The following is a 27191-nucleotide window of genomic DNA, read 5'->3' as shown; positions in this document are numbered from 1 at the left end:
TAAAGGAAACCATTTTTATTACATCAGAAAAGGTGATTTCGGTCAAAAATGACCAAACAGTATTGGAAGGTTGGCTGTTTTTTTTTTTGCTTGATTTTCAAAACAAAAAAAGAAATGAATGCATTTCCAACCAGAAACATAGTCACAGAAATTTAGACAAATAAAATAAAAAGGTATATAATAACATTGTAATTCATCATTTTTAATTCGAGGTATGCAAGAATTGTTCATATTTATTACGGTGATCCCTTTCAGCCATTTATTCAACTGCATTTTAAACCCTTGTTTAGGTTTACCTTTCTTTAAGCAGGTCTAATATTTGACTACTTTTAATGCCCCATGACAATTTAAAAACTTGACAGTAAACATTTGATTTCAGATATTTAGCTGATTGGAGGTAAAGCTGGTAACTTTAGTGGCACATTAAAAAGTTGATACATGATCAAGATTTTTTTTTTTTTTTTTTTTTTTTTTTATAAAAACACCTTATAGTAAAAAGGCACTGATGGAGAAAAGTGCAGTGTCTTTAAAATATTTGAGTAAAGAAACACATCCCTGTCAATAAATAAATCGAGGTGAAAATTTCTCCTTCACCCGATTGCATTGAACACCTTAATAGAAAAACAAAACCGAATTAAGGGCAACGGTATCTATCGTTGTGCCGGTCTCCTTTACCAGTTACACAACTTTAAGTCTTTAAAGGTTAATTTAAATAGAAAAGATATATGCCGCATGATTGTTCCATCTGACCCGAGATGAGTAAGTTTACTTGCAACAATTACACATTGTATTGCTTTTGATACAAGTTTCCACATTTGTGAGACTGCACATCCGGCACGACTGGTCATGACTTCTTAGCGAGTTCTTTTCCAGTAAACAGCAGCTACAATGAACGCCACCGCAGCGATGCAGGACACAGTGCGCCATCTTGGTATCCTATGCAGAACACCTCCCTGTAAAACAGAACAAAGTATTAGGGTGCGTTCACAACTCATGTCATGCTGGATTTACCATTATGCGTTCACAATGCGTCTTCACCAAACTCGTCATTACAAGTTGGAAATGCAGAATATTACAAATCTCTGACTAGACCGTACTGAACATTTTTGAGCATTGTGAGCAGAGTTTGAGCTTTGTCATGAAACATAATTTGTGATTCTGAGGATGTGAACAAAACTGAGTAGAACTTACAAGTTGGCATTTTGTAATTATTGTAATTCCAACAAAATGTGAACACCGTATTAGGCCTGACACTCTGAATATGGCAATAGACTGAGAATGAAATGGAAAGAGACTGAATGACACCTATTAAATATGCAAGCATAATACCTGGCAAATTAAGGTCATATAGAGTTATCTGGATACATGTAAATAAAACAACAACATAACTAATAGTCTCATGAAACACCCCTTGAAATGCATTTGCAAAGATGAAAGGGTCGTGGGTGGGAAGGTAAATGGTCTGCACTTATATAGCAATTTTTTTAACCTTATCGATTTTCAAAAAACTTTACACTGTGCTTAATTCACCCATTCACACACCAATGACGGCAGAGCTGCCATGTAAGGCGCTAGCCTGCCATTGGGAGTAACTTGGGGTTCAGTGTCTTGCCCAAGGACACTGCGGCATGTGGAGTCATGTACGTGTAGGCTTGGAATCGAACCACCAACCCTGCGATTTGTGGCCAACCCGCTCTACCACCAGAGCCACAGCCGCCCCTAAGGGAGATTGCGGGAGGGGGGCAAGCACAACAATTCACTCACTTCCACAACACACACACACACGATAGAAATGCCTGAACATCAACATGTGAGTGGACACAAAACAAAAGAGTTTTGGGGCACTTTGCTGTCTATCAATCATGAGACAAAAGTGTGAAAGAGTAAAGAGTGAAGATGATAGAACCGTTTGCAGATCAATGATTTGGATGTTTTGTTCAAACCTTGGAGATTGTAGTATGAACAGCACTCAGAGCAGACATTGCAACCAAAACCAGGACTTTTTGACCCCGTTTCAGCCTGGTATTACGATGCATATTACACCTGGTCACTTAAATGTTTCACCTGTGATGGTTAATTATTTTTAAAGCCGCTCGTAAATGGCAAACTTTAAACTCTAGTTTTAGCTCAGCGGTTGATTGACAGGTGAGGGGCAGTGCTTCGCTGCTGCCAGGACACATACAGGACGGATTAGCATTTACAAATCAAATGTGATGTGGTCACATCTGTTTTTGACCACAATCGTATGAGGTTTTTGTGATCCGATCACAAAACGTTTAACACATCATTTAGACGTGTATTTAGGGCTGACCACATGTGATCGGATCACCCGAAATGCATCTTAATACCAGGTGGAAACAGGTATTTAACATAAATTCATAGATAATTATTCTTACAAGAAATGTTTAAATCTATAGATAGCATTTGTAGCATAATGTTGATTACCACAGAAAATAATATCGACTCATTCCTCTTTTTCTAAAGAAAACAAATTGTGCATACAATGAAAGTATTAGGTACAGTACACAAAACATTAACTAAACACAGTTTCAAAAATATAGCCACAATAATTAAACATAATTTTAGGGATGTCCCGATACCACTTTTTCCACTTCCGATCCGATTCCGATAACGGAAATCTCAGTATTGGCCGATACCGATCCCGATCCGATACCAGTGTTGTTTTATTGCATAATCAGTTTATAATATCTTTACATTATTGTGTGGAAATAATTGGGTGTACTCTTTAATATGTAAAGAAACAAAACTTTAACTACACATTATTTCAATATAAATGTATAGCTTATTAAGAAACACTTTATTATTAACTAGCATACTGGATACTGGCACTCCCTGAGTTCTGATTACACGCACCTGCATATCATTAGTGGCTAATCAATGACTGCATAAATACCCCGCTTTCTCTCGCGCGCACACTCTCTCGCTCTCTCTCTCTCTTGCTCGCTCGCTCTCTCACTCACTCACTTTCACTTTCACACTCTGTGCCTGTTCTCATCGATAGTAGAAAGTTCTGGAGTCTCAGAAATACTATGTCAAACAATTGTCTTCATTATTGCCTGCAAGTATCATAAAATTGTTGTAAGTTATCTCTTTCATCGTGTCTATACACTGTCTGGATATTACTTACCTGCTGTTTGCCACTCTGCTTAACTGGATATACTCACAATGTTTACATCACTGTTTCAATATCTCTGCTGTGAGTCTCTCCATGACAGCTTTAACTTTTAAACCCTCACCCTTTTTATTCACAGTTTGTAACGATCGTTACTGTGTATTCATGTTTATCACATTATAATGCAGTGTGCCCCTTTAAGAGAGATGGTTACGTCACTCTTGACGTGTACTATGCGTGATGACATGGTTGGAGATGAGATGAGGACATTGTAGATGCTAGACGTGCTCTCCCTTTTTTCTGTATATTTTATTTTATAAGTTTTGTGACGCTAAGGAAGAGTAGCTCTCATGTATGAGAAGATTGCATTGCCTGTGCACTTGTCATTAAATGTGCGTGATACAGCCTTTCAGCCTTCAAGCTCTTTCTTCCCTCGAGTTCTCTCGAGTTATCCGGTCCAAGCGTTACAAGTTTAATTCGCTTCTTATTTATATTCTGGTTAAATGCACCTCCAGTGCCGTTCTAAGTCCATATTATAAGTGAACCAAACTGCTGAGCATCTACATCTGAGATGTTCGTTTGTAGCGCTCAAATATTGTGCACGTGTGAAGGCTATAAATAGCTGCGCGTGTGTGTGTAAACCGAAGCACCATTCACTAACGGGCTGAAGCTGCGCGTGCATTTATATGTTTACTTATTAAACACAGCCTATTGCAATTCACAGAGCTATCGCGTGTCTTCAAGTGGCTTTGAATAAAATGCACGAGTCATATGAACCGCTTTAATGGTGTTTTAACAGTTCTTTTATGTCATTTTTTAAGCTTGACAGTAACGAACATGACTAACACAGAGTATCGGATTTGGGTCGGGCTCGTCAGACCGATACCCGATCCGTCTAAAAACGTCAATATCGAAGCCGATACCGATCTAAGTATCGGATCGGGACATCCCTACATAATTTGTGTTAAAATGACTCTAGTTGGATAAACCATGTAAGCCTAACTTTTTCACAATGTAAAAGATACCCAAAAACAGAGTTGAAATGACTTTTAGTTAGTTTAGTTTTTCTGTTTTTGAACAAGACATTGTGTGATCATGTCCTTGATCAGACGTACGGAGAAGATGCGATGGGATATGTGCATCCATGTTTTGAGAACTAGAGTAGCAGAACTGCGGCCAACAAATATGAGGTGCCCCTAGGGACATTATTCAGAATTACCATGCACATACATGTACTTTTCCTCTCACATACACATATGAAACCAAATTCATTCACATACTATAGTGAAATGCTCACACACATACAAGTGAAATGCTTTTACAAACACAACTGAAACGCTCTCATACATACAACTGAAAATATTACGCTCACACACACAACTGAAATGCTCTCACACACACAACTGAAATGCTCTCACACACAGAACTGAAATGCTCTCACACACACAACTGAAATGCTCTCACACACAGAACTGAAATGCTCACACACACACACAACTGAAATGCTCTCACACACACAACTGAAATGCTCTCACACACAGAACTGAAATGCTCTCACACACACAACTGAAATGCTCTCACACACACAACTGAAATGCTCTCACACACACAACTGAAATGCTCTCACACACACAACTGAAATGCTCTCACACACAGAACTGAAATGCTCTCACACACACAACTGAAATGCTCTCACACACAGAACTGAAATGCTCTCACACACACAACTGAAATGCTCTCACACACAGAACTGAAATGCTCACACACACACACAACTGAAATGCTCTCACACACAGAACTGAAATGCTCACACACACACACAACTGAAATGCTCACACACACACAGAACTGAAATGCTCTCACACACACAACTGAAATGCTCTCACACACAGAACTGAAATGCTCACACACACACACACAACTGAAATGCTCTCACACACACAACTGAAATGCTCACACACACAACTGAAATGCTCTCACACACGCAACTGAAATGCTCACACACACAACTGAAATGCTCTCACACACGCAACTGAAATGCTCACACACACGCAACTGAAATGCTCTCACACACACAACTGAAATGCTCACACACACAACTGAAATGCTCTCACACACGCAACTGAAATGCTCACACACACGCAACTGAAATGCTCTCACACACGCAACTGAAATGCACTCACACACACAACTGAAACGCGCTCTCACACACACAAGTGAAATGCTCTCATACATACAACTAAAATGATTACACTCTCACACACACAACTGAAAAGCATTTCAGTATGTTGTATGAAAGCATTTCAGTATGTTGTATGCAAGCGTTTCAGTATGTTGTATGCAAGCATTTCAGTTGAAACGGAAGCACATTTCAGTTGAAACGGAAGGTGGTTAAAGTACCCACTCCACTCCAGTTGGTGGCAGTAGTGCACCTCAAGACGAATAACTAGAAGCTGTTGAAAGAAAGCATAGTAGAAAACCGCGCCTTCCACAACATAAGCGACTGTTGACCGTTAGTTCGCCCGCCAATTGCGCTACACCAATGTCTTCCCAACAACAGCAAAGAACATTAGTCGATGCAGCGGGCTTGCTGAACACCATATTGGCTTCAGCGGAGACCATCAGAACACTGTCAAATGCCACAACAATCGGGCAGCAGCCGACCGTTGCAACTCCAAGTGTGGACACGTCGATGGACGATCACCTAGCGTCGCTCTTCCCTTCCCGCCAGCGTAGCAGCATTGCATTGTCAACTGCAGGTCCAGTCAGGAGAGAACAAGCATTTCAGTTGTGTGTGAGAGAGCATTTCAGTTGTGTGTGTGTGAGCATTTCAGTTGTGTGTGTGAGCGTAATTTTTTCAGTTGAATGTATGAGAGCGTTTCAGTTGTGTTTGTAAAAGCATTTCACTTGTATGTGTGTGAGCATTTCACTATAGTATGTGAATGAATTTGGTTTCATATGTGTATGTGAGAGGAAAAGTACATGTATGTGCATGGTAATTCTGAATAATGTCCCTAGGGGCACCTCATAAACAAACATGTTTGGTTATGGACTGCGGTTCGATCTGACGAGTGATTTCGATCTCACCACGAGGTTTATTTTAAAGTCTGCTCTCATTTCTGTTCCACGAGTGCCGTTGAACTTGCTCATGTCCGGAACTGCTGTCACATCTGAGAGTGATCTTTAATTCTCTCCTGTAATGCGATCTCAAGCATGAGGCAGCGCAGTGATTGGACGGAAGCATTTCTTCTCATGAATAATGTGGAGAAATGCTCAGAATCTAACGATGTAGACACAAACTCTCTAACCAAATCACATCTCTGACCTTACGCATATACTTCACATTTTGTAAAGTTGCTTCAACTTTTGTTTTTAAACCAGAAGAACGAAATGGCACAAAGAAGCAAAAATGAACCATGTTCCCCTTAGTATTAAACATAATGAGAACTATCACTGTTTTCAATGTAAACATAACTGTAAACATAAAAAAATGGATTAAACGGGATAGTTCACACTAAAATAATAACTTTGCCATTTATTCACCATCATATCATATTCTATCTTCAAAAAACGGCTTCTATCTTCAAAAAACGGCTAAAAACACATCTTTTCCAAAAGCACTTAACCGGTCACTAAAAAAAAAATTTATTTACATTTCTTGTTGCACTTAAATCTGTTTGGTGTACTATTCTGATAATAGTGAAACTTTGTAATATGGCACTTTTTGTACCACTGTCTCCCTAAGATGATTCGCTGATGTTCTTCCTCTTTTGTAAGTCGCTTTGGATAAAAGCGTCTGCCAAATGAATAAATGTAAATGTAAATGTAAATATCATTCCACTTATGCATATTTGTTCTGTGGACACAAATTAAGATTATTTGCAGGATATCTAGTTAGTAAGTTATTTAGTGATTTTAGGCCATGCCAGCTTCCAAGGATATTTTCATGGCAATAATCAAGTTCAAATATATTATAAGGTATGAGTGATTTAAAAAAAAAACAATATAAAAGGTTTTTAAAATGTATTTTTGATAAACACTCAAACTGATTCAGGGTTGACTTTGTGAACAATCCCTTCCAAAGTGTTTGCTGAGTGAAATAATTTCTTAAAAGAAATCCAGCACAATCCAATAAAGTATGTTTCATGGACAGTGGATTCTGCTGTGCATAATGGTGGAACTTTGTCTGATATTAAGAACATGTGTGTGAGTCTGGAATGTCCTATTCTGCAAGGGGTTTAAATGATCTGATCCCAGCGATTACTGAAATTAAAGATGCGTCTTTTGCCCACTACAGGGTTGATTTCATGCAATTTGTTTGTAATGCATTGATCCCATTCAGTTGATGATGAAACTGTTATTATTAAGAAATATTTCTGTTGTGAGGTCTTAATTTGATCCAATGTTAGAATAATAGCATTGCCCTATAAATTGAACTCTGATTGGGGATCATTAGACTTTTTTGGCTATAGATACATTCAGCAGAAACATGATCTCCAGACTTCCATCTGTCTGTATATACACTCACCTAAAGGATTATTAGGAACACCATACTAATACTGTGTTTGACCCCCTTTCGCCTTCAGAACTGCCTTAATTCTACGTGGCATTGATTCAACAAGGTGCTGAAAGCATTCTTTAGAAATGTTGGCCCATATTGATAGGATAGCATCTTGCAGTTGATGGAGATTTGTGGGATGCACATCCAGGGCACGAAGCTCCCGTTCCACCACATCCCAAAGATGCTCTATTGGGTTGAGATCTGGTGACTGTGGGGGCCATTTTAGTACAGTGATCTCATTGTCATGTTCAAGAAACCAATTTGAAATGATTCGAGCTTTGTGACATGGTGCATTATCCTGCTGGAAGTAGCCATCAGAGGATGGGTACATGGTGGCCATAAAGGGATGGACATGGTCAGAAACAAAGCTCAGGTAGGCCGTGGCATTTAAGCGATGCCCAATTGGCACTAAGGGGCCTAAAGTGTGCCAAGAAAACATCCCCCACACCATTACACCACCACCACCAGCCTGCACAGTGGTAACAAGGCATGATGGATACATGTTCTCATTCTGTTTACGCCAAATTCTGACTCTACCATCTGAATGTCTCAACAGAAATCGAGACTCATCAGACCAGGCAACATTTTTCCAGTCTTCAACTGTCCAATTTTGGTGAGCTCTTGCAAATTGTAGCCTCTTTTTCCTATTTGTAGTGGAGATGAGTGGTACCGGTGGGGTCTTCTGCTGTTGTAGCCCATCCGCCTCAAGGTTGTGCGTGTTGTGGCTTCACAAATGCTTTGCTGCATACCTCGGTTGTAACGAGTGGTTATTTCAGGCAAAGTTGCTCTTCTATCAGCTTGAATCAGTCGGCCCATTCTCCTCTGACCTCTAGCATCAACAAGGCATTTTCGCCCACAGGACTGCCGCATACTGGATGTTTTTCCCTTTTCACACCATTCTTTGTAAACCCTAGAAATGGTTGTGCGTGAAAATCCCAGTAACTGAGCAGATTGTGAAATACTCAGACCGGCCCGTCTGGCACCAACAACCATGCCACGCCATGTATGTCTGTTCCAGTATGCTTAAGTTAACTTTTATGTTTTCTAGATGGAACTTAATCCGTTGTCCAGGAGCATGGATATGCCTTGGTTTTCTCTCATACAGATATGAATATTGGGGTGAGAAGATAGGCTGCTGGATATTCATAGTTGGTCTTTAAAGTTGTTGTGTATTGAAGGGCTAATTTGAGATGTCCGTTCTCTGGAGATAGTTCATTAGCCACTACATATAGAGGTATGCATTGGTGAACTGTGTCCAAAAGTCAGATAAATGATTTCCTGGCTAAGCCATACACTATGCTTCCATAGTCAAAGCATGGTCTGATCAGTGTTCCGTAAAAGAAGAACCGAGCTCTCAGCTCCCAACTTAGTCTTTGCTAAAACCTTTAAAATATCTATGGCTGGGGGCCTGGGTAGCTCAGCGACTAAGCTGACTATCAACCCTGGAATCACGAGTTCAAATCCAGTGCGTTCTGAGTGACTCCAGCCAGGTCTCCTAAGCAACCAAATTGGCCCAGTTGTTAGGGAGGGTAGAGTCACATGGGGTAACCTCCTCGTGGTCGATATAATAAGGTTCGCTCTCGGTGGGGCGCATGGCAAGTTGTGCGTGGATGCTGCGGAGAATAGCGTGAACCCTCCAAAAGCGCTAGGTCTACGCGGTAACGTGATCAACAAGCCACGTGATTAAATGCGTGGATTGACATCTCAGACACGGAGGCAACTGAGATTCTTCTGCCACCACCACAAGGTCTAAGAGTGCATTGGGAATTCCAATTTTGTAGAGAAATAAATAAATAAATATATCCATGGCTATTAAAATCTTTATGTGAGGGATAAAAGACAACTTATTGTCAAAGGTTTTTCCAAGGAATTTGGTCTCCTTGACAACTTTGATAGGATCGTTATCCATCTGGGTCATAATGGAGAGAGCATAACTGGCAGAAATGCATACAGACTGTTTTACTCTTTGAGATCTTAAACCTGTTGGACAAAGACCAGGCCTGGCCTGAACTGTCTGTGTGAGTCCGATAGGGTATTGCCTATCCTGACTTTAAAATGTCTTTCATAAAACATTGGCAATAAAAATGGGTAGATGAATGAATGTTACATTTATATAGTGCTTTTCTGACACTACACTCAAAGCGCTTTACACAGTGAACAGGGGACTCTTCTCAACCACCACCACCATAGTGAGCCAGAATGCTCGCCGTTCACCGCACACCAGCTGTTGGAGGAGAGGAGAGTTATAGAGCCAATTAGGGGAAGGGGATTATTAGGAGGACATGATTGAGAAGGCCCAATGGGGGAATTTAGCCAGGATATCGGGGTTAGACCCCTACTCTTTACAAGAAGTGCTCTAGGATTTTTAATGACCACAGAGAGTCAGGACCTCAGTGTACCATCTCATCCGAAGGACAGTGCCTTTTTAGAGTATAGTGTCCCCGTCACTATACTGGGGCATTAGGACCAAAAAGAGCACAGTGTGAGCACCCCCTGCTGGCCTCCCTAATACCTCTTCCAGCAGCAACCTTAGTTTTCCCAATGAGATCTCCCATCCAGGTACTGACAAGGCTCAACCCTGCTTAGCTTCAGCGGGCAACCGGTCATGAGCTACAGGGTGATATGGCTGCTGACCTCTAGATGGCCTCTAACACAAAGTCGATACTTCCAGGTCGGGTCATAAGCCAAGTCAAAGAAGACAGCAACAGCATGTTATTTTCTGATAAAAGCATCATATATATATATAAAACTTTCAAGGCAGATGAGGTGATCTATAGTGCGTCTTCCTTTTCGAAGAATTAACTAATCTGTATATTCCATCAATAAATATGATGAAATTGCATATATTTTAATTTATATATATTAGGACGTGTATTTAATATGTTAATTCAGTACGATTAATTATATAAAAAATAAAGCGTAAAATTTTTTTACACAATTAATCATGTCCTTGGACAGTAATAAGGAATATTCCTTCCATATGAGCAATTCAAGCATGGACTACCACCTATTTTCTCCAGGGGGCAGTAAGCGAAACTTGCTATATAGGCAACGCGCAGCTCAAACAGACAGAGAATAAACTACACTTACTGAGAGCACACAACACAAATGAGAACACTTTCTTGCGAACAAACACATATCCGAAGGCAGGGATCTCAATACGTGTTTTTCTAAGTATCAAACTTCGTTTAACTTGACACAGCGACCTAAAAACTGTATGTTTATCACGCAAAGCAACAGAGCCACTCCAAAAGCATCCGTCTGACGCAGGTGTACATTGACGCGTCCTTAAACAAGATAAACTTAAACTTAGAATAAATCTCGGACAGTAAACTGTAGGCCAGTGATAGGCTTATGTTTAATAAACAATATTTGCATTCTAAAGCCACTTTTTGTATTGTCTTATTTAATGCTTCACTTGTGTGCAAAAATAATGTCATGTATTTTAATGACCTGTTTAATCATTTTTCATAATATATATATAATTTATTTATAATTATTTAAATAACTATTTATAATTATTTAATAATTATATCGTCACCTAATGTCCCAAGTAACCAAATATAATGAGGAGATGATTTAGGCAAAATAAAAAAAATTGGTCAAAAAATGACTAGGGACATTATTTTAGGAAGGCGAGGATATATTGAATTATTGTTATTTGAGTGGCTTTCTCACATAATATTTTGTATACGATTAATTGAGATTAATTAATCGACAAGCTATGCAATTAAATTTATTTAAAAAACTATTATTTTTTGACAGCCCTAATATATATATTATATTAGTATATATATATAGCTACATGTTTATTGTTTACAACCATAATTCGTACTACTTAAAAGTATTTACATTGATTTGTAGAACAAGTGCTTAACTGGTACTGTCTCTTTAAGAATACCGGCAGGTCAGCGAGCATCTCAGAATTGTTTTAGATGAGCGCACATTAATGAGATTGGAGTTAAATATGGCTTCTTTATTTTGTCTGTGCTTTGTGTGATCTGTGCTTTTGTTGCTGTTGTTTTTGCTAAACAACTGACTGTAAAGAACAGAAAAGGTAAGAGATATTATTCAATGACAAATGGATCATGTCTTTGGACACACATTAGACGGATGGAGTAAAACCAAACTTTTACACTCGACATGCAAAGGGTCTCAATGCTGAACCACCCCTACCATTTTTCACTCTGACAAGGTTTGCTGAACTTTATTTTGATCTTTATGATGCGCAAGTTGTTGTATCTTCATTGGACCCCCCCCACCCCCCACCCCCCAGCAAGACCCAGGCATGTCTTCCCGTTCTCAGTGCCACAGTATGCTCCATGACGCTCCGTGAGTGTTTGAAGTCTAACCCCAGAACCCCACATACTGCTTCCTTTATGATCATATGTGTGCTATTAAACTTGAGTGGCCCCAGGAACTGCAGCAAGCACTGCCTCTGCTGAACACATGCAAACTGTGTCTTACTCGAGTATAATAACATCTTACATGATTGCAAAAATTATCATATAATACACACAACCGGTCAAATGTTTTGAAACACTCATTCTTTATTATAATGTTTTTCTTCACATTTTAGAATAATAGTAAATTTAATCAAATCTATGGAATAACATAAATGGAATTTTGGGAATTATGTTGTGACCAGGGCTGGACTGGTAATCTGGCATACCGGGCATTTTCCCGGTGGGCCAACGCACTTTGGGGCTGATCAGGGGAGGACTGGCCATCGGGAGAACAGAGTGGTCCAGTGGGTCGGTGGCGAAACGGGCCGAATGGGCTGAGATGAGCTAAAATGAGCCGCCGCGTTATGCCGAACGGACCACAAAACGGCACCTTGAAATGCAGAAAAGGACTTTCAGGATTTTTAAACATAAAAAAAATAAAATAAATGTTATGACGTAAAATAAATACGAAATATTTAAGATTCTGCAATATTTTTTGGTCACTAAACAAATAAGCAAATTTGTGACGCTCTGTTAACTCCTTTGACCAAAAGATCAGATTTCTTTGCTTTCATTAATGCGCACAAGATGCTCTAACATTTTCAAATCATGTTAGATAACATGAATCATCAACTTGTGGAGTCCATGCCAGCTTGACATACCGAATACTAAGAAAATCTGAAACTCATTTTAATTGTTATAATGGTAATATAATTTGTAATGAAAAAAATGGTATTAAGTAGAAGCGTTTTCTGTAGCAGACTTTTAAACCCAACTGTAAATGCAAGTATTTGTGCAGGTGTTTATGAGAATTAGATCTGTATGTTTAATCAAACATCCATACATATTTATTTTAGTTTATATGATGTTTATATTACAATCGTTCCAATGTATGCAATCACTATTGTCTAGCTGTGTGCCATAATGGGACGGTGGGTTTTTGTGTTTGTGTATTACTAGATGGAATGTGCCTGGGTTTGTGCCAGTGCACTTCCTGGCCCGAGTGGGTGCATCTGTGTGTGTGGTGGCTCATGTCTGGCTCGACCTGTGTGGCTCCACATGGGTGGCCATATACAACACTTATACACACATATAACCAAAAAACAGCAACTTACCCATCCGCCTTGCAGTCTGACCCAAGGAGAAATATTTTCCCTGATAAACTGTAAAAACCAGCTAAAGATCGTCTTGATAACTTCACGGTGGTTCACAGTCAGTGCCTGAAGGAATAAAGGGGAATAATGTTCTTAAAACTTCTGTGTTATCTATAAGAATCAAGTTCAAGTTTTTAAGGACAGCATCATGCAGCCATTATGATGATACATCTAAGCAGCATTTGTTAAGACTTTGCTCTGACGCAGTTGTCGCAGAAAAAAACTTCCTTGTTCCTCCTACATTACAGCATGCTAATTAGTAATTCCATCAACACTTAAGCTTATGGCAATACAGGCAATACATGTAACCATAATCAACTCACAGTAAATAAATGAATTATACATTTCTGCAAACAAATTATGTTAAGGCCATACTGTATTTCAGGTTTAACTTCACTTTTTGTGAATACTTTTAAAGGAATATTCCAGGATTGATACAAGTTAGGCTCAATTGACAGCATTTGTGGCATAATGTAATCACACAAATAATTTGGACTTGTCCCTTGCTTATTTAAAAATAAAACAAATGAAAAAATGGTTCCAGTAAAGCAATGGAAGTCAATAGGGCCAGTGCATAAAAAAATTTAATGCTCACTGTTTTAAAAGTATAGCCTAAAGACGTAAACAATATACATGTTAACATGATTTTCGAATCATGTTTATGAACTGGCCCCCATTCGCTTCCATAGTAAGTGCCTTTTAACCGGGATATTTGCTTCAAAATATGTGTGGGATGAGCCAAGATTATTTTCTGTGGTAATCAGCATTATGCCACACATGCTTAACTTGTATTGAGTCCGGAACATTCCTTAAACTAACTGGGTTCAAGGTGACTTGTAGTGTATGAATGAAGTCAGTTCGCAAGTCCTCAAGTCCTACAGAGGCAAGAAAAATTATGTGAACCCTTTGGAATTAGCTGTTTTTTTGCAGCCTTAATTGGTCATAAAATGTGATCTCATCTCCATCAATGTCACAAGTATAAACAAACACAATGTGTTTAAGCTAACAACACAAAAACAAATATAATCTTTCATGTCTTTATTGAACACATCCTGCATTAGACCTGCACAATGTTCAGAAGGTATTTTGGATCATTCTTCCTTACAGAACTGCTTCAGCTCAGCTATATTCTTAGGATGCCTGGTGTGAACGGCTCTCTTGAGGTCATTCCGCAGCATCTCTACTGGGTTAAGGTCTGGGCTCTGACGGGGCCTCTCCAAAAGGTGGATTTTCTTGTTTTGAAGCCATATTGTAGTGGGTTTACTTCAATGTTTAAGGTCATTGTCCTGCTGCATCACCCAACTTCTACTGAGCTTCAGCTGGCTCACAGCCACCCTGACATCATCCTTTAGGGTATCTTGCAAAAACTTGGGAATTAATTTTGCCCTCGATGTTGGCAAGCGTTCCAGGTCTTAAGCAGCAAAGGAGCCCCAAATCATGATGATCCCTCCACCGTACTTCTCTAAGGTTCTTTTTACCTCATTGTGTATCAATGATTGTATCAAGGCACCGATCTGGTGAAAGCTACAAAACAAAAAAAATTTGGATGCATTGAAGGTTCCCAAGAGCACAGTGGCCTCTACAATTCTTAAATGGAAGTTTGGAACAACCAGGACTTTTCCTAGAGCTGGCCAGCTGGCCAAAATGAGCAATCGGGGGAGAAGGGCCTTAGTAAGAGAGGTGACCAAGAACCCGATGGTCACTCTGGTTGCGCTCCAGAGATCATGTGTTGAGATGGGAGAAACTTACAGAAGGACAACCATCACTGCGACACTCCACCGATCTGGGCTTTATGGCAGAGTGGCCAGACAGAAGTGCAAGACACTCTCCTCAGTGCAAGACACTGGACTCTCAAACTGTGAGAATCAATTTCTCTGGTCAGATGAAACGAAGATTGAACTGTTTGGCCTCAATTCCAAACAGGAGGAAACCAGGCACCGCTCATCACCTGCACAATACCATCCCAACTGAGAAGCATGGTGGTGGTAGCATCATGCTGTGGGAGTGTTTTTCAGCGGCAGGGACTGAGGGACTGGTCAGTGTTGAAGGAAAGCTGAACACGGAGATATACTTACTGAAAACCTGGTCCAGAGTGCACCTCAGCATAGGCCGAATGTTCACCTTCCAACAGAACAATGACCCCAAGCACACAGCCAAGACAATACAAGAGTGGCTTAGGGAAAACTCTGTGAATGTCCTTGAGTGGCCCAGCCAGATCCTGGACTTGAACTCAATCGAACATCTCTGGAGAGACCTGAAAATGGCTGTCCATCGATGGTCCCCATTCAACCCAACAGAGCTTGAGAGGATCTGCAGAGAAGAATGGCAGAAAATCCCCAAATCCAGGTGTGCAAAGCTTGTTGCATCATACCCAAAATGACTTGAGGCTGTAATCGCTGCCAAAGGTGCTTCAACTAAGTAGTTGAGGGTCTGAATACTTATGTCAATATGATTTTTACCTTTGTTTTTATTTATTTGAAAAGTTATCCAAAATCTGGTTTTTGCTTTGTCATTATAGGGTATGGAGTGTAGATTGATATGGGAAAAAAATTATTTAAAGCATTTTAGCATAAGGATTCAACATAACAAAATGTGAAAAAAATGAAGGGGTCTGAATACTTTATGAATGCTCTGTACATAAATGCAGGTAATTCCAAAGTGTTAACATACTTTTTCTTGCCACTGTAGTAGAGTAACCACAGGTGTAGTTTGACAATGAACATTAACCATATATGGTTTGATATTTCGATATTGTGACGAGGAGGGGAGCGTGACCAGGCCATGAAGATGCATGCCCGGTGCAGAGTTGCCCAATCAGCGGGAGAGAGATAAAGGAGGAGCTGGGAATGCCAGAAAGAGAGACGCATGCAGCCGTTGTGTGTGTATGTGTGTGCGTGTGTGTCAATGTGTCGTTCTGTTTAAGTTCAGAGTTTTATGTTGTAATTAATTTCTTGTTGATCGTTAATCCAGTTCCTGCTTCCTCCTTTCCCTACCGAACAAGAGGCTTGTCTGCCACAGATATATATCCACTGTATAAACTGGGTGTTTTACCTTGAAAATAAGCTTAAATGCGAGGTGAAACAGAGACATGACACGTCCCCAGTTAATGCCATCTTCAAAGATGCTCCTGGCTACGCTCATGAAGACATCCTGAGCGCAGTTAGCTTCCACAGTACTAATAAGACTATAAGGAAAGGAAAGCATTTTGTATGTCATGCAGTATACATTATCAATTGGCAATTATTCACTAACATTAATTTGCAACAAATGAAAAATGGAACTGAAACTGTTCTATTACCAAAGTCTGTTTCAATTTGAAAGAAAAAATCTGCATTCAAAGAAAGGAACAAAGCATGCAACATAAACTATTTGGGATGTTACTACATGTAAACTAAAAAGCTTCCAGTCACATTATTACTACATAAACAAATTACTTCTTTTTTTTTTATCTACAATGTATCTGGTTCAAAGTTTTACTCTTTGATCAATGTTGCTCAAATGAATGATTAGATGGTGTGAAATGTTGCCAACATTCACTTTCATTGTTTGAGAAAAAATGTATTAATGTGAATGGTGACTGAGGCTAGCGTTCTGCCAAACATATCCTTTTGTGTTCCAAAGAAGAAAGGAAGTCCTACAGGTTTGGAACAACATGCTGGAGAGCAAATGATTACAGAATTTTCATTTATGGGTGAACTAAGTTAGTGTAGCCTACATGAAATATTTTAAGCATAAATAAAGTAATATTTAAAACACTGACTCGCTTAAACGGTGACAATCACACCTGCCTCCCAAACAACATTAGGGCAGATATAGAGCAAGCCATTTGCAACTGAATACAAAACAGGATCAGAACAGATACATTATTAGAATTTGCTCAATAAAACTGTAACATGCTCAGATTGATCCTCTTTAAGAAAAGAAAAAACCATTAAATGCTTGGATGAAACTACAGTGTCATTTACTTCAAATACTATTGCTACTGTAGTGTGAGGAGAACACAAATCACTTCCTTGCTCCTCAATAGTGACATCAAATGAACACAAGTTCAGAGGAGATTAAATAATACTAAATACATACTGTTGAAGCTCAGCATTCCTGTTAAGGTCATCTGCTATCCTCAGAAGTTGATCTACAAACTCTTTGATTTGAGGATCATATGAATCCTGAGGTCTTCCTCCAAGGTCCTCATGGCCCACATGTATGTTTGGATCCTCTACAGCAGCACGCTCAATAACATACCTTGATTTGAATCCAAAGGAAAGACCAAAGCAGAATAACAGTGAGAAATACATTTTGCTAGCGGGTCACATGTGAATGAGATACACGGGTCATTCCGTATATGCAGTACATTTACGTGCCCCAGCATGTCTTAAAGGTGCATTCAGTCATTTTTTCCTCATAAAAAAAGTTTAACTCCTAAAGACATGAATTGTAATTTTGCAATATATATATATATATATATATATATATATATATATATATATATATATATATATATATATATATATAGGAAATCACGAGCACTCACGTTAAAATTAAGACTCCATTTGTTACACCTGCAGCACCTGCTAGCTCTCCTGTACGCCACCAGAGGTCGACATCCCCAAAGTACCAATTTTTCACGAACTACATTTCCCATAATTCTCTTGTTCAGACTGATTACTCTCTCACCTGTTCCACATTAACTCTGGTTCTTTAAGTTTCCCTGTCTTTTTTGTCTAGTCAACATTTCTGAGCGTTACACACTGGGCATGTTTGCTGTGCGTTTGTGCGCTTCATGGGGTGCTGTGCGTTTGTGCGCTTCATGGTTTATCTCATCAGATGTCCAGGGGAAGGAGGCTTGCTGCTGCTCGCAAACTGCGTTTTTTGGAGGAGACCGCTGATTGCAAGGAATTCATTTGCAACTTTGTTTACACTGCCCACTTACTCACGCTCGTGTCCAAGGTGAAATTATCATCACTGTCATGTCCTATTATACTCTATATTTATAACCTATAATAGTATTTATAAGGTGTATAGATAGACAGAATTTATAGTGTTGATTGTACTTGTATGTCATTGTGGCGTCATTACTTTTTTTGGGGACTTTCAGGAATGTGTGGATCCTCCTGTGTTGTCGAGACTAATGATGTCGTCATCGGCTAAAACACATGCGCAGATTACTTCCTGAACAAATGCGCACCCGAGTCGCTTTCACATTCATGCGAATCACGCTACATTTCCACTGCAACCGAACTCCTACAGGTAGTCTCGGGTTTGGTACCGCGGTGCGCACACTGGTCTGCATGACAGCTTTCACATTACCTATGTTTCATGCGAGCCTTGCTCCGTTTCAAACTAAACGGCCAGTGTGAAAGTACCCTTACACAAGCTTGTTTAAGCGCAAACAGCCATGCTTACCGGTCACCATCAGCAGCTGTGCAAGCTCACCTCAATCATAGAAGAACTCTTTAAATCCGTGCAGCCAAACACGCAAGTATATCCGAATGGGGTTTCCACTAACAACTCAGCCTGCAGCACAACGCACTCTACTGCCGTTGTTAATTCTCGACTCTCGCTTCCAGAGAAGTTTGACGGCTCACCCAGTAATTGTCGAGGATTTCTCTTTAAATGTAAGCTTTTTCTGTCCCAACTACCTCTAATGTATCCCAATGATGAATGTTTCCTTCCTTCCTTCCACTGCTGTCAGTAAAAGCACTAGACTGGGCTACGGCAGTTTGGAGTCCTGAGAACATATTAAAGGGTTCCTTGTCTCACTTTCTAGCTCGTTTATTGGAGGTTTTGGAGCACTCTGAGGGTGGGAAGGTCCCAGGAGGACTTTTATAGAGTTTAAAACAGGGGAAGAAGTCTGCACGCTAGTAGCGCAAACTGTATAAATGGAGGACACTTTGAAACTGTTTTTCCGTCAGAGGTTAAATCCTGACCTTCAAACTGAACTAGCATGTTGTAACGAAGGGAGATCTCTTGATGAATTTATCAAACTCACCATTCGCCTGGATAACCTGATCAAAGCCAGCCGTCCAGTCAGTTCTCTACAGTCACTTCACTTTGACACGCTGCAACCAGTCATAACGAGCCCATGCAAGTCATTCCTCTCTCCTCCGAGGAACGACGACGCCATCTCTGAGAGAGACTATGTATCTACTGCGGACAGTTGGGACATTTTCTGGCTGCATGCCCAACTCTTAGGAAGGGGGATGCAGTGGTAAGTTTAGAACTTTCAAACTTAATTTGTATTGACTTTGTCTCATGGCAAGTTCTGAATATTGAACATCAATTGTCTGCCATTTTAGATTCAGGGGCTGCAGGTAACTTTATTGGCCTGGCTCTCGCTATGAATCTAAAACGGTCTTTTGTCCCTTGTGTCCCTCCTTTACATGTTTCAGCACTAGACTGACGACCCCTGGGCTCTGGCAAGATCCATGTCTCAGCACTAGACAGACGACCCCATGGGCTCTGGCAAGATACAACAGATCACTCAACCCATTCGTCTTCAAGTTGGACACTTTCATCATGAGGAAATTCAGTTCCTAGTCACTCACTCTCCTGAGAACCTGATTGTTCTTGGCCTGCCATTGCTGCAACTTCACAACCCTGAGATCTTCTGGAGAGATGAACAAATCACTTGGTGGAGTACTTCGTGTTTCCAGTCTTGCCTCAGCCTACCTGAATCCATCTCTTTCCCTCCTGTAAGCATCACAACGATCCTCCCTGAAAGGGAGATTTAGATCCTACCACATTGTTATTCAGATCTCCAGGAGGCATTCAGCAAATCGAAGGCTTCACAACTTCCTCCTCACTATTCCGGTGACTGTGCCATTGACCTTCTCCCAGGCTCCTCATACATGCAGATAGATATACCCCTTATCTGAGCCTGAGACTAAAGTTATGGCGGAGTACATTTCAGAATCCCTGAAAAAAGGATTAATTCGATCATCCGCTTCTGTTGCTTCTTTTTAGGAAAGAATGACAGGGGTCTTCATCCATGCATTGACTACCAAAGCCTGAACAGTCACCATCAAGTATCACTACCCCCTTCCTCTGGTATAGGCAGTGTTAGAGCAGTTACGATGCGCCGAGATCTACACCAAACTGGATCTTCGTAACGCCTACAATTTAATTTGCATCTGGTAGGGGGGATCAATTGAAGACAGCCTTTTCTACATGCACCGGCCACTATGAATACCGGGTAATGCCTTTCGGACTTTCCAACTGTCTTCCAAGCCATTGTGAATTACATTTAGCGATATTATTGTCAAATGGGTGATGGTCTACATCGATGACATTCTGATTTACTCTTCTTCCCTTGATGAGTGCATTCAACACGACAGAGTGGTGCTCAACCGCCTCATTCAACATCAACTATACGCCAAGATTAAGAAGTGTGTTTGACCAATCGACCATCTCTTTCCTGGGGTATGTCATCTCCCCCGAGTGGGTCAACATGGACTCTTCCAAGGTACAAGCCGTTCTTCAGTGGCCACTACCGGTGTCAGTCAAAGAACTCCTATGCTTCCTTGGCTATTTTCTACAGACGGTTCACCCGAGGTTTCAGCTCGGTGGCTGCACAACTCACATCATTGCTCCATGGTAAAGCCCAGAAACTAAACTGGACACCTCCTGCCTGTCAAGTCTTCAATGACCTCAAACGTTGCTTCACTACTGCCCCCATTCTCCATCATCCAGACCCCACTCAACCTTTTGTGCTGGAAGTGGATGCCTCCAACTCAGGAGTTGGTACGGTACTCTCCCAACGACAAGGATTTCCCACCAAACTTTATCCCTGTGCCTTCTACTCATGCAAGTTATCTTCTACTGAGAGATACTACGATGTCGGCAACTGAGGACTCTTAGCCATGAAGTAGCTTTCGAGGAGTGGAGACACTGGCTAGAGCGAGCTCGTCATTTTCTGGTAATCACGGATTATTGCAACCTGGAATACATTCAGTCTGATAAACGCTTAAATCCTCGTTAGGCTCGATGGTCCCTCTTTTTTTCCAGGTTCGATTTCACCATCACCTTTCGACCTGGCTCCAAGAACACCAACACCGACACCCTGTCCCGCATTTATGGGTCCACTACTGGCAACAACCCAGTGACTTCCATCATCTCACCTACTTTCATTGTCGCTCCAGTGCAATGGGGCATAAATGGCAGGCATCACCCGGGCTCCGAACCAAGAACCCACACCCACTGACTGCCCTCCAGATAAGGTCTTCGTTCCCATCTCCTCAAGCAACAGATTTCTTCAGTGGGTTCATGACTCGGCCTGCTCGGGACATCCAGGCATTCAAGCTACTTGCAGGTTAGCACAAAACCCGTTTTGGTGGGAGAACCTAGCGACTGAGGTCACTGATTATATAAAAACTGCAATGTGTGTGCCACCTCTAAATCCATTCGACAGCTCCCATCTGGTCTCCTTCAGCCTCTACCTGCACCTCGACGTCCTTAGTCTCATGTCGCCATGGATTTCGTCACCGATTTACCCAACTCTCAGGGTTTCTTAACCGTGGTGGACCACTTCTCTAAGGCCTGTAGATTCATTCCTCTGTCCAAGCACCCCTCGAATGGGCAGACAACCTGTTTCGGTACGTCTTACACTTTTATGGCCTAACTGAAGACATTGTCTCCAACCGTGGCCCCCAATTCACCTCCCAAGTCTGTTCTGCATTCTTCAAACTCAATGTGAGTCTGATTACCACCCTCAATCCAATGGTCAAGCTGAACTGAAATTCCTCCAGGCCTACTGTCAAGTCAACCAGCATGACTGGAGTTGTTTCCTTCCCTGGGCAGAATATGCTCAAAACTCGCTGTTCAAACCAGCCACCGGAACCACGCCTTTCAAGTTTTCAACCCCCTGTTGAAAGGGGAACCATACACTGTACCTGTAGTCCACTACTGGATGCAGCACAGCAAGGCTATCTGGGATCAAGCTCAGGACCACTTACAGCATGCTATTTGCTGACAAGAGTGAATAGGCCAATCTCCATCAGCGCTCTGGCCCTAACTATGCTCCAGGACAATGGGTTTGGCTATCTACCAGAGATATTCGTCTGTGAAACCCGTCCAAGAAACTAAGTCCCAGATACGTTGGCTCTTTCAAGATTCTTCGTCAAATCAATCCTGTTTCATTCAAGCTTCAGCTCCCTGCTAATTACAGTGTTTCCCCCAACTTTCATGTTTCCCTGCTCAAACCAACGGCACTTCCGAGAGAGGAGGGCCCTCAAGACCCTAGAGACCCATTCTGTTCCTCATTGATGGAGAGGAAGCCTTTCGGGTACGCGAGCTCCTGGACTCTCGAAGCCGGGGTCGGATGCTTCGATACTTGGTGGACTGTGACGGTAACGGCACTGAGGAGTGTTTCTGGATGAACTCTGAGGGCATTCAAGACCCTGCTCTCATCGCTAAATTCCACCACGTTTCCTAATCGTCCCACTCCCAGAGGTCGAGGTAGGCCCGACGTAGACAACCTCACATCAGGAGCCGTTGGGGGGGGGCTCTCTTACACCTGTTGCATCTGCTATCTCTCCTGTACACTGCCAGAGGTCTCCATCCCCAGAGTACTAACTTGTCACAAACTACATTTCCCATCATCCTCCATTCAGACTGATTACTCTCTCACCAGTTCCACATTAATTCTGGTTAAGTTCCCTGTTTTCTTGCATTCAGTGCAAAGTCTTGTTTGCCTAGTCAAAATTTCTGAGCGTTGTTTACCGTGTGTTTTGACTCCTGTCTGTTCTTCGTATTTCCCAGCCTGCTTGAGAGTTTTTATGGATTTATTGCCCGTTTACTGGATTACCTCTCGGATTTACTTGGTTTGCCTTTCTGGACAGTCTCTGCCTGTGTACCAAACCCTTGCCTGCCTTTTGTTTTCACTTCATTTTGCTACTTTGTTTTACTATTTATTCTGTTATTAAACTGCACATGGATCTTAACACAACTGCCCTGGCGCCTAGTAGTAACCTTATAAAAGCTGTTTTATTCTCCATTTGAGAGGGTACGCACATGGGGGCTGCCATGTTAGTCTCTGTTATTTGACACTTTCATTCACTGATTAAAGTAATCATGGCTGACTGTGAATACTACATTTCTACAATGGCATCTGAAACTGAAAACTATTAATTTTAAATTATGCTGCATCCAAGCCACTAGGTGTCAGTGTAAGTCAAGATGACAAAGACAAAGGTAACTGAGTGCATCTTTAATTGGAAAAAATACAGTTAAGCAAAAACGGGTGAATTTTTTATAATTTGGTACAACTTTACATTAAGGTTCCATTGGTTAATATTAGTTAAAGTGAACTAACAATTTTAAAGCATCTTGGTTAATGTTAATTTCAACATTTACTAACACATTTTTAAAATCAAAAAAGTTATATATAAGTTAACATTATTTAATGAACTACGAATGGCCAACTGTATTTTTAACTAGCATAAAGAAATATTTAGTGCTGTAAAAAAAAATATTGTTCATTGTTAGCTCATGATCCCTAATGCATTAAATGTTAACAAATGGGAACTTATTAAGCATTACCAAGAATTTCTGTACTTTAATTTTTTCGAGCAGATGTTGCCGTTTTTTTTTTTTTTACAATGGGTTCAACCTCAAAAATGAAAAACTGGAAATTTATAAAAAAATATTCCAGGTGGTTTTTTTTCACATTTTTTGCTTTCTGTAATCAATGTTATAACAAAACATGCTTTTGGGCAATATTGTTTACATTAGAAATCATTAAAAATAATGTAATATCATAATATATATTATCTGTATATAATAAATGAACATAACTTAAGAGGTTTTTCTTATGACCTCAAAATTACTAATGTTTGGGGGGTTTTTTTATTATTACACAATTGTGTTTATGCTGGTGTTTCCCCACCAAAACATTGTCACTTCCTGGAGGATGATGTCATTAAGGAACTTTAGATTTTTTTTTACATGGAAGGAATTAATTCTTGGAATTTTTTTTTTTAATGTTTTGTTATGTTGGTTTGTCTCACTGTAAAACATTCAATCCTGTCTGATAAAATTACAAAAAAAATTGTTCGCTATATCAATATTTTTAAAAATCAATTGAAACTACGACTTTTAGATAATTACTTAACGTAAAGGTCAGGCATCCTGATATTTTCCTTGAAATTGTGTAAATGGTCCGTTTTAATCAAGTATTAATTAATAAAGTTTAAGAGCCCTAGTTTGACTAGGACATATTTCTGAAAGTCTGGTAAACCTTTTAAAAGAAACATTTGAAATTACATACAAATATTTAAGTTTGTTAAACATTTCAGAGTTCAAAATATACTGAATAACAGGAATGACCCATAAAACATGGATTAGGATAACATCAATTTACCCTCTTAGTAGAACTGCACTTTGCTCGACAATCACATCATCAATGACATCTGAAAAAGAGAAAAGCTGTTGTGAGTTAATATGAACATATTTATTACTCTAAATAACTGCATAGCATTTGAAAAGGAAACAAGCTCAAAGTGCAGATCTTTCCTTTCCTGTGTTTTAAATGTATGTTCCAAAATGTGGTGAACACTGACCTCTATTGGGCACAACTTCCTGTTCTGACACCAGTTGGTCACAGTTTATGAGAATGTTTGAAGCCAAATAACACTATTGCCACATTTTTATTCCCACTTCTCTTTTCTATTCTAATCAACACCACAATATTTGGTGGTATATGCATTATTCTTAATATTTCTCTCTGTACAGCCTTGTTTTAAAAGTATACAGTATCTGCTATTATGACATTTAACGTTAACCTCTAATTGTCGGCATACTAACATTCTTTTCTGATTTGATTCAATTCCGATTATATTTAGCATTAAATTAAAAATTAATAGAAACTATAAACTTCGAAGTCAATGTACAATATTGATTACGGGATTTAAAAAAAATCGATATCAGGATCGTTCAGATGAAGATCGCGATTGGTTGGTTAAACTATATTTTTACACAGCTCATTCTGTACATTTTGGGAAAATGTGCATACTATCCACACAATACATAGCCAACTGCAGAAAATGTATGATAGTGATATAATAGTATGCAATCCCGAACATAGCCACAGTGACAAAAATTAAATAAATACAAATATGTCTGCACTTATATAGCGCCTTTTTAACCTTAGAGGTATTCAAAGCACTTTACACTGCCTCCCATTCACACACCAATGACAGCAGAGCTGCCATGCAAGTGTAACGGGAGCCAGCTGATAGAACCTTTAGCCTCCTTGTTAGCACACCCGCCTCCCACGCTGGAGACGTCGGTTCGAGTCCCATTCGGAGCAGGGCGATCAGGACCGGTTACAATGGTGCCGTGACCCGGATGGGAGTGAGGTTTAGGGGGGGTGAGTGTAACGGGAGCCAGCTGGTAGATAGCTGTGCAGTTTGTAAACCTCACTCTCCTGACCTCAAGAGGTGCACTAGTGACTGACGCTAGAGGCTGTACCCTTTAGCCTCCTTGTTAGCGCACACACCTCCCACGCCGGAGATGTCGGTTGGAGTCCCGTACGGAGCGGGGCGATCAGGACCGGTTACACAAGGCGCCAACCTGCCATTGGAAGTAACTTGGGGTTCAAGGCTTGAGCAGGGCCCTTAACCCTATCTGCTCCAGGGGTGCCGTATCATGGCTGACCCTACACTCTGACCCCAGCTTAGCTGGGATATGTGAAAACTAATACATTTCACTGTACATATGCAAAAAATGTTGTGTATAATGTGTGACCAAAAAAATAAAGGATTTTAAAGACACTTCGGCATGTGGAATCGTGTGGGCTGGGAATCGAACCACCAACTTTACTAGAGGGTTTAGGAGACCAAAAGCAGAGAAAACAGTGTACATCCGCTTCAATGAAGCGATTTAACCAATTTCAACCAAATACTTGTCATTCCAGGCAGTGTTGTGTGTAATGCATTACTAAGTAATTAATTACTGTAAATAAATTACTTTTTCATTGAAAAGTAAGGGATTATTCTTAATTGTTCAGTCATTTAATTACAGTTACTTCTGATGTAATTGCGATAAATACTGTATAGGCTGTAGAACAATTCTATATAAAACATCTACTGTTAAAATGTATGTTTTCTAATTTAACGCTGCCCCTTTAAATTCTTTGGTCAGTTCATTTTGATTTTATATGATTTATTTGGAAGAATTAAAAGAACAGTTTCACGTCTATCCTTATATTGTTCATCTGGTCGAGGTTGAAATGGGTTTAAGAAAGTAATTCGTAATAAGTAACGCAATTACTTTTGAGACAGAGTAATCTAATTACACTAGAGATTATGTAATTAGTAGTTAGTAATTAATTACGTTTTCAGAGTAACTTACCCAACACTGATTCCAGCATTAAACGCCATATATGTTCTAAGAAGAAAACGTCGTTTTTCTTACGAATCAATCTGCGTTGCGAGTACGCATTCGTCCTTCGTTGTGACGTCACACAATGGCGTTCAAATAGTTTGAAATCGACGGCTAACACACTAAAGCCACTCTCATTCACATTTAAGTATAATCAGACCTCTTACCTTCTCCACCTGTAGCCCCCTTTAGCTCGTTTTCGTCTGTCCGCTCCACTTCGTTCGCCTCAGCCATAGTTATATTAAGCAAAACTTCGCCGACTCAAGCTCGCGATCTAGACGGACCAGCCTAACAACTTCTGAATGAGCTAAATTCACAGATGCAAACACAAAACAACATAATTTGTTGACGTAGTCGATGCTTGTGGTTTATATGTCCCCCTCGGTAGCACTATTAAGATGATAAAAACATGATCTGTAGGTAAAAGTGGTCGAGGAACTTTAACAAGAGCTCCACCAATCCATAGGAACTCCGTAACAAAACTGTGGAAGTAACGCGGAAATGTAGAAGGCGTTTGCTTT

General features: G+C 40.3%; 1 protein-coding gene across 2 annotated transcripts; it reads right to left on the bottom strand.

Annotated features, from left to right (window-relative positions):
• Window positions 1-27191, bottom strand: LOC127654008 (apoptosis regulator BAX-like). 2 transcript variants are annotated; one of them, XM_052140932.1, is made up of 6 exons: window positions 26838-27187; window positions 24650-24698; window positions 17374-17535; window positions 16345-16477; window positions 13255-13359; window positions 1-953 (listed from the first exon to the last, which is right to left on the bottom strand). In XM_052140932.1, the coding sequence occupies exons 1-6, from the start codon at window positions 26902-26904 to the stop codon at window positions 855-857; spliced, it is 615 nt and encodes a 204-aa protein (XP_051996892.1). In that variant the 5' UTR covers window positions 26905-27187; the 3' UTR covers window positions 1-854. The 2 variants fall into 2 exon arrangements, with proteins under 2 accessions (XP_051996892.1, XP_051996883.1); XM_052140923.1 differs by lacking the exon at window positions 1-953 and adding an exon at window positions 12262-12530 and having other exon boundaries at window positions 26838-27191.

The sequence above is a fragment of the Xyrauchen texanus genome, chromosome 2 (genome assembly GCF_025860055.1).
Source record: "Xyrauchen texanus isolate HMW12.3.18 chromosome 2, RBS_HiC_50CHRs, whole genome shotgun sequence".
Lineage (NCBI taxonomy): Eukaryota > Metazoa > Chordata > Actinopteri > Cypriniformes > Catostomidae > Xyrauchen > Xyrauchen texanus.
The sequence above is the reverse complement of the archived record's forward strand: the minus strand, read 5'-3'. Positions and strand labels throughout refer to the sequence as shown.

Coding starts and splice junctions, on each gene's coding strand:
- LOC127654008 (XM_052140923.1), bottom strand. CDS start 26,904: ATGGCTGAGGCGAACGAAGTGGAGCGGACAGACGAAAACGAGCTAAAG. Junction 24,699..26,837: donor GGGGGCTACAGGTGGAGAAG/GTAAGAGGTCTG, acceptor TCTCTTTTTCAG/ATGTCATTGATGATGTGATT. Junction 16,478..17,373: donor AGGAATGCTGAGCTTCAACA/GTATGTATTTAG, acceptor CTTTCCTTATAG/TCTTATTAGTACTGTGGAAG.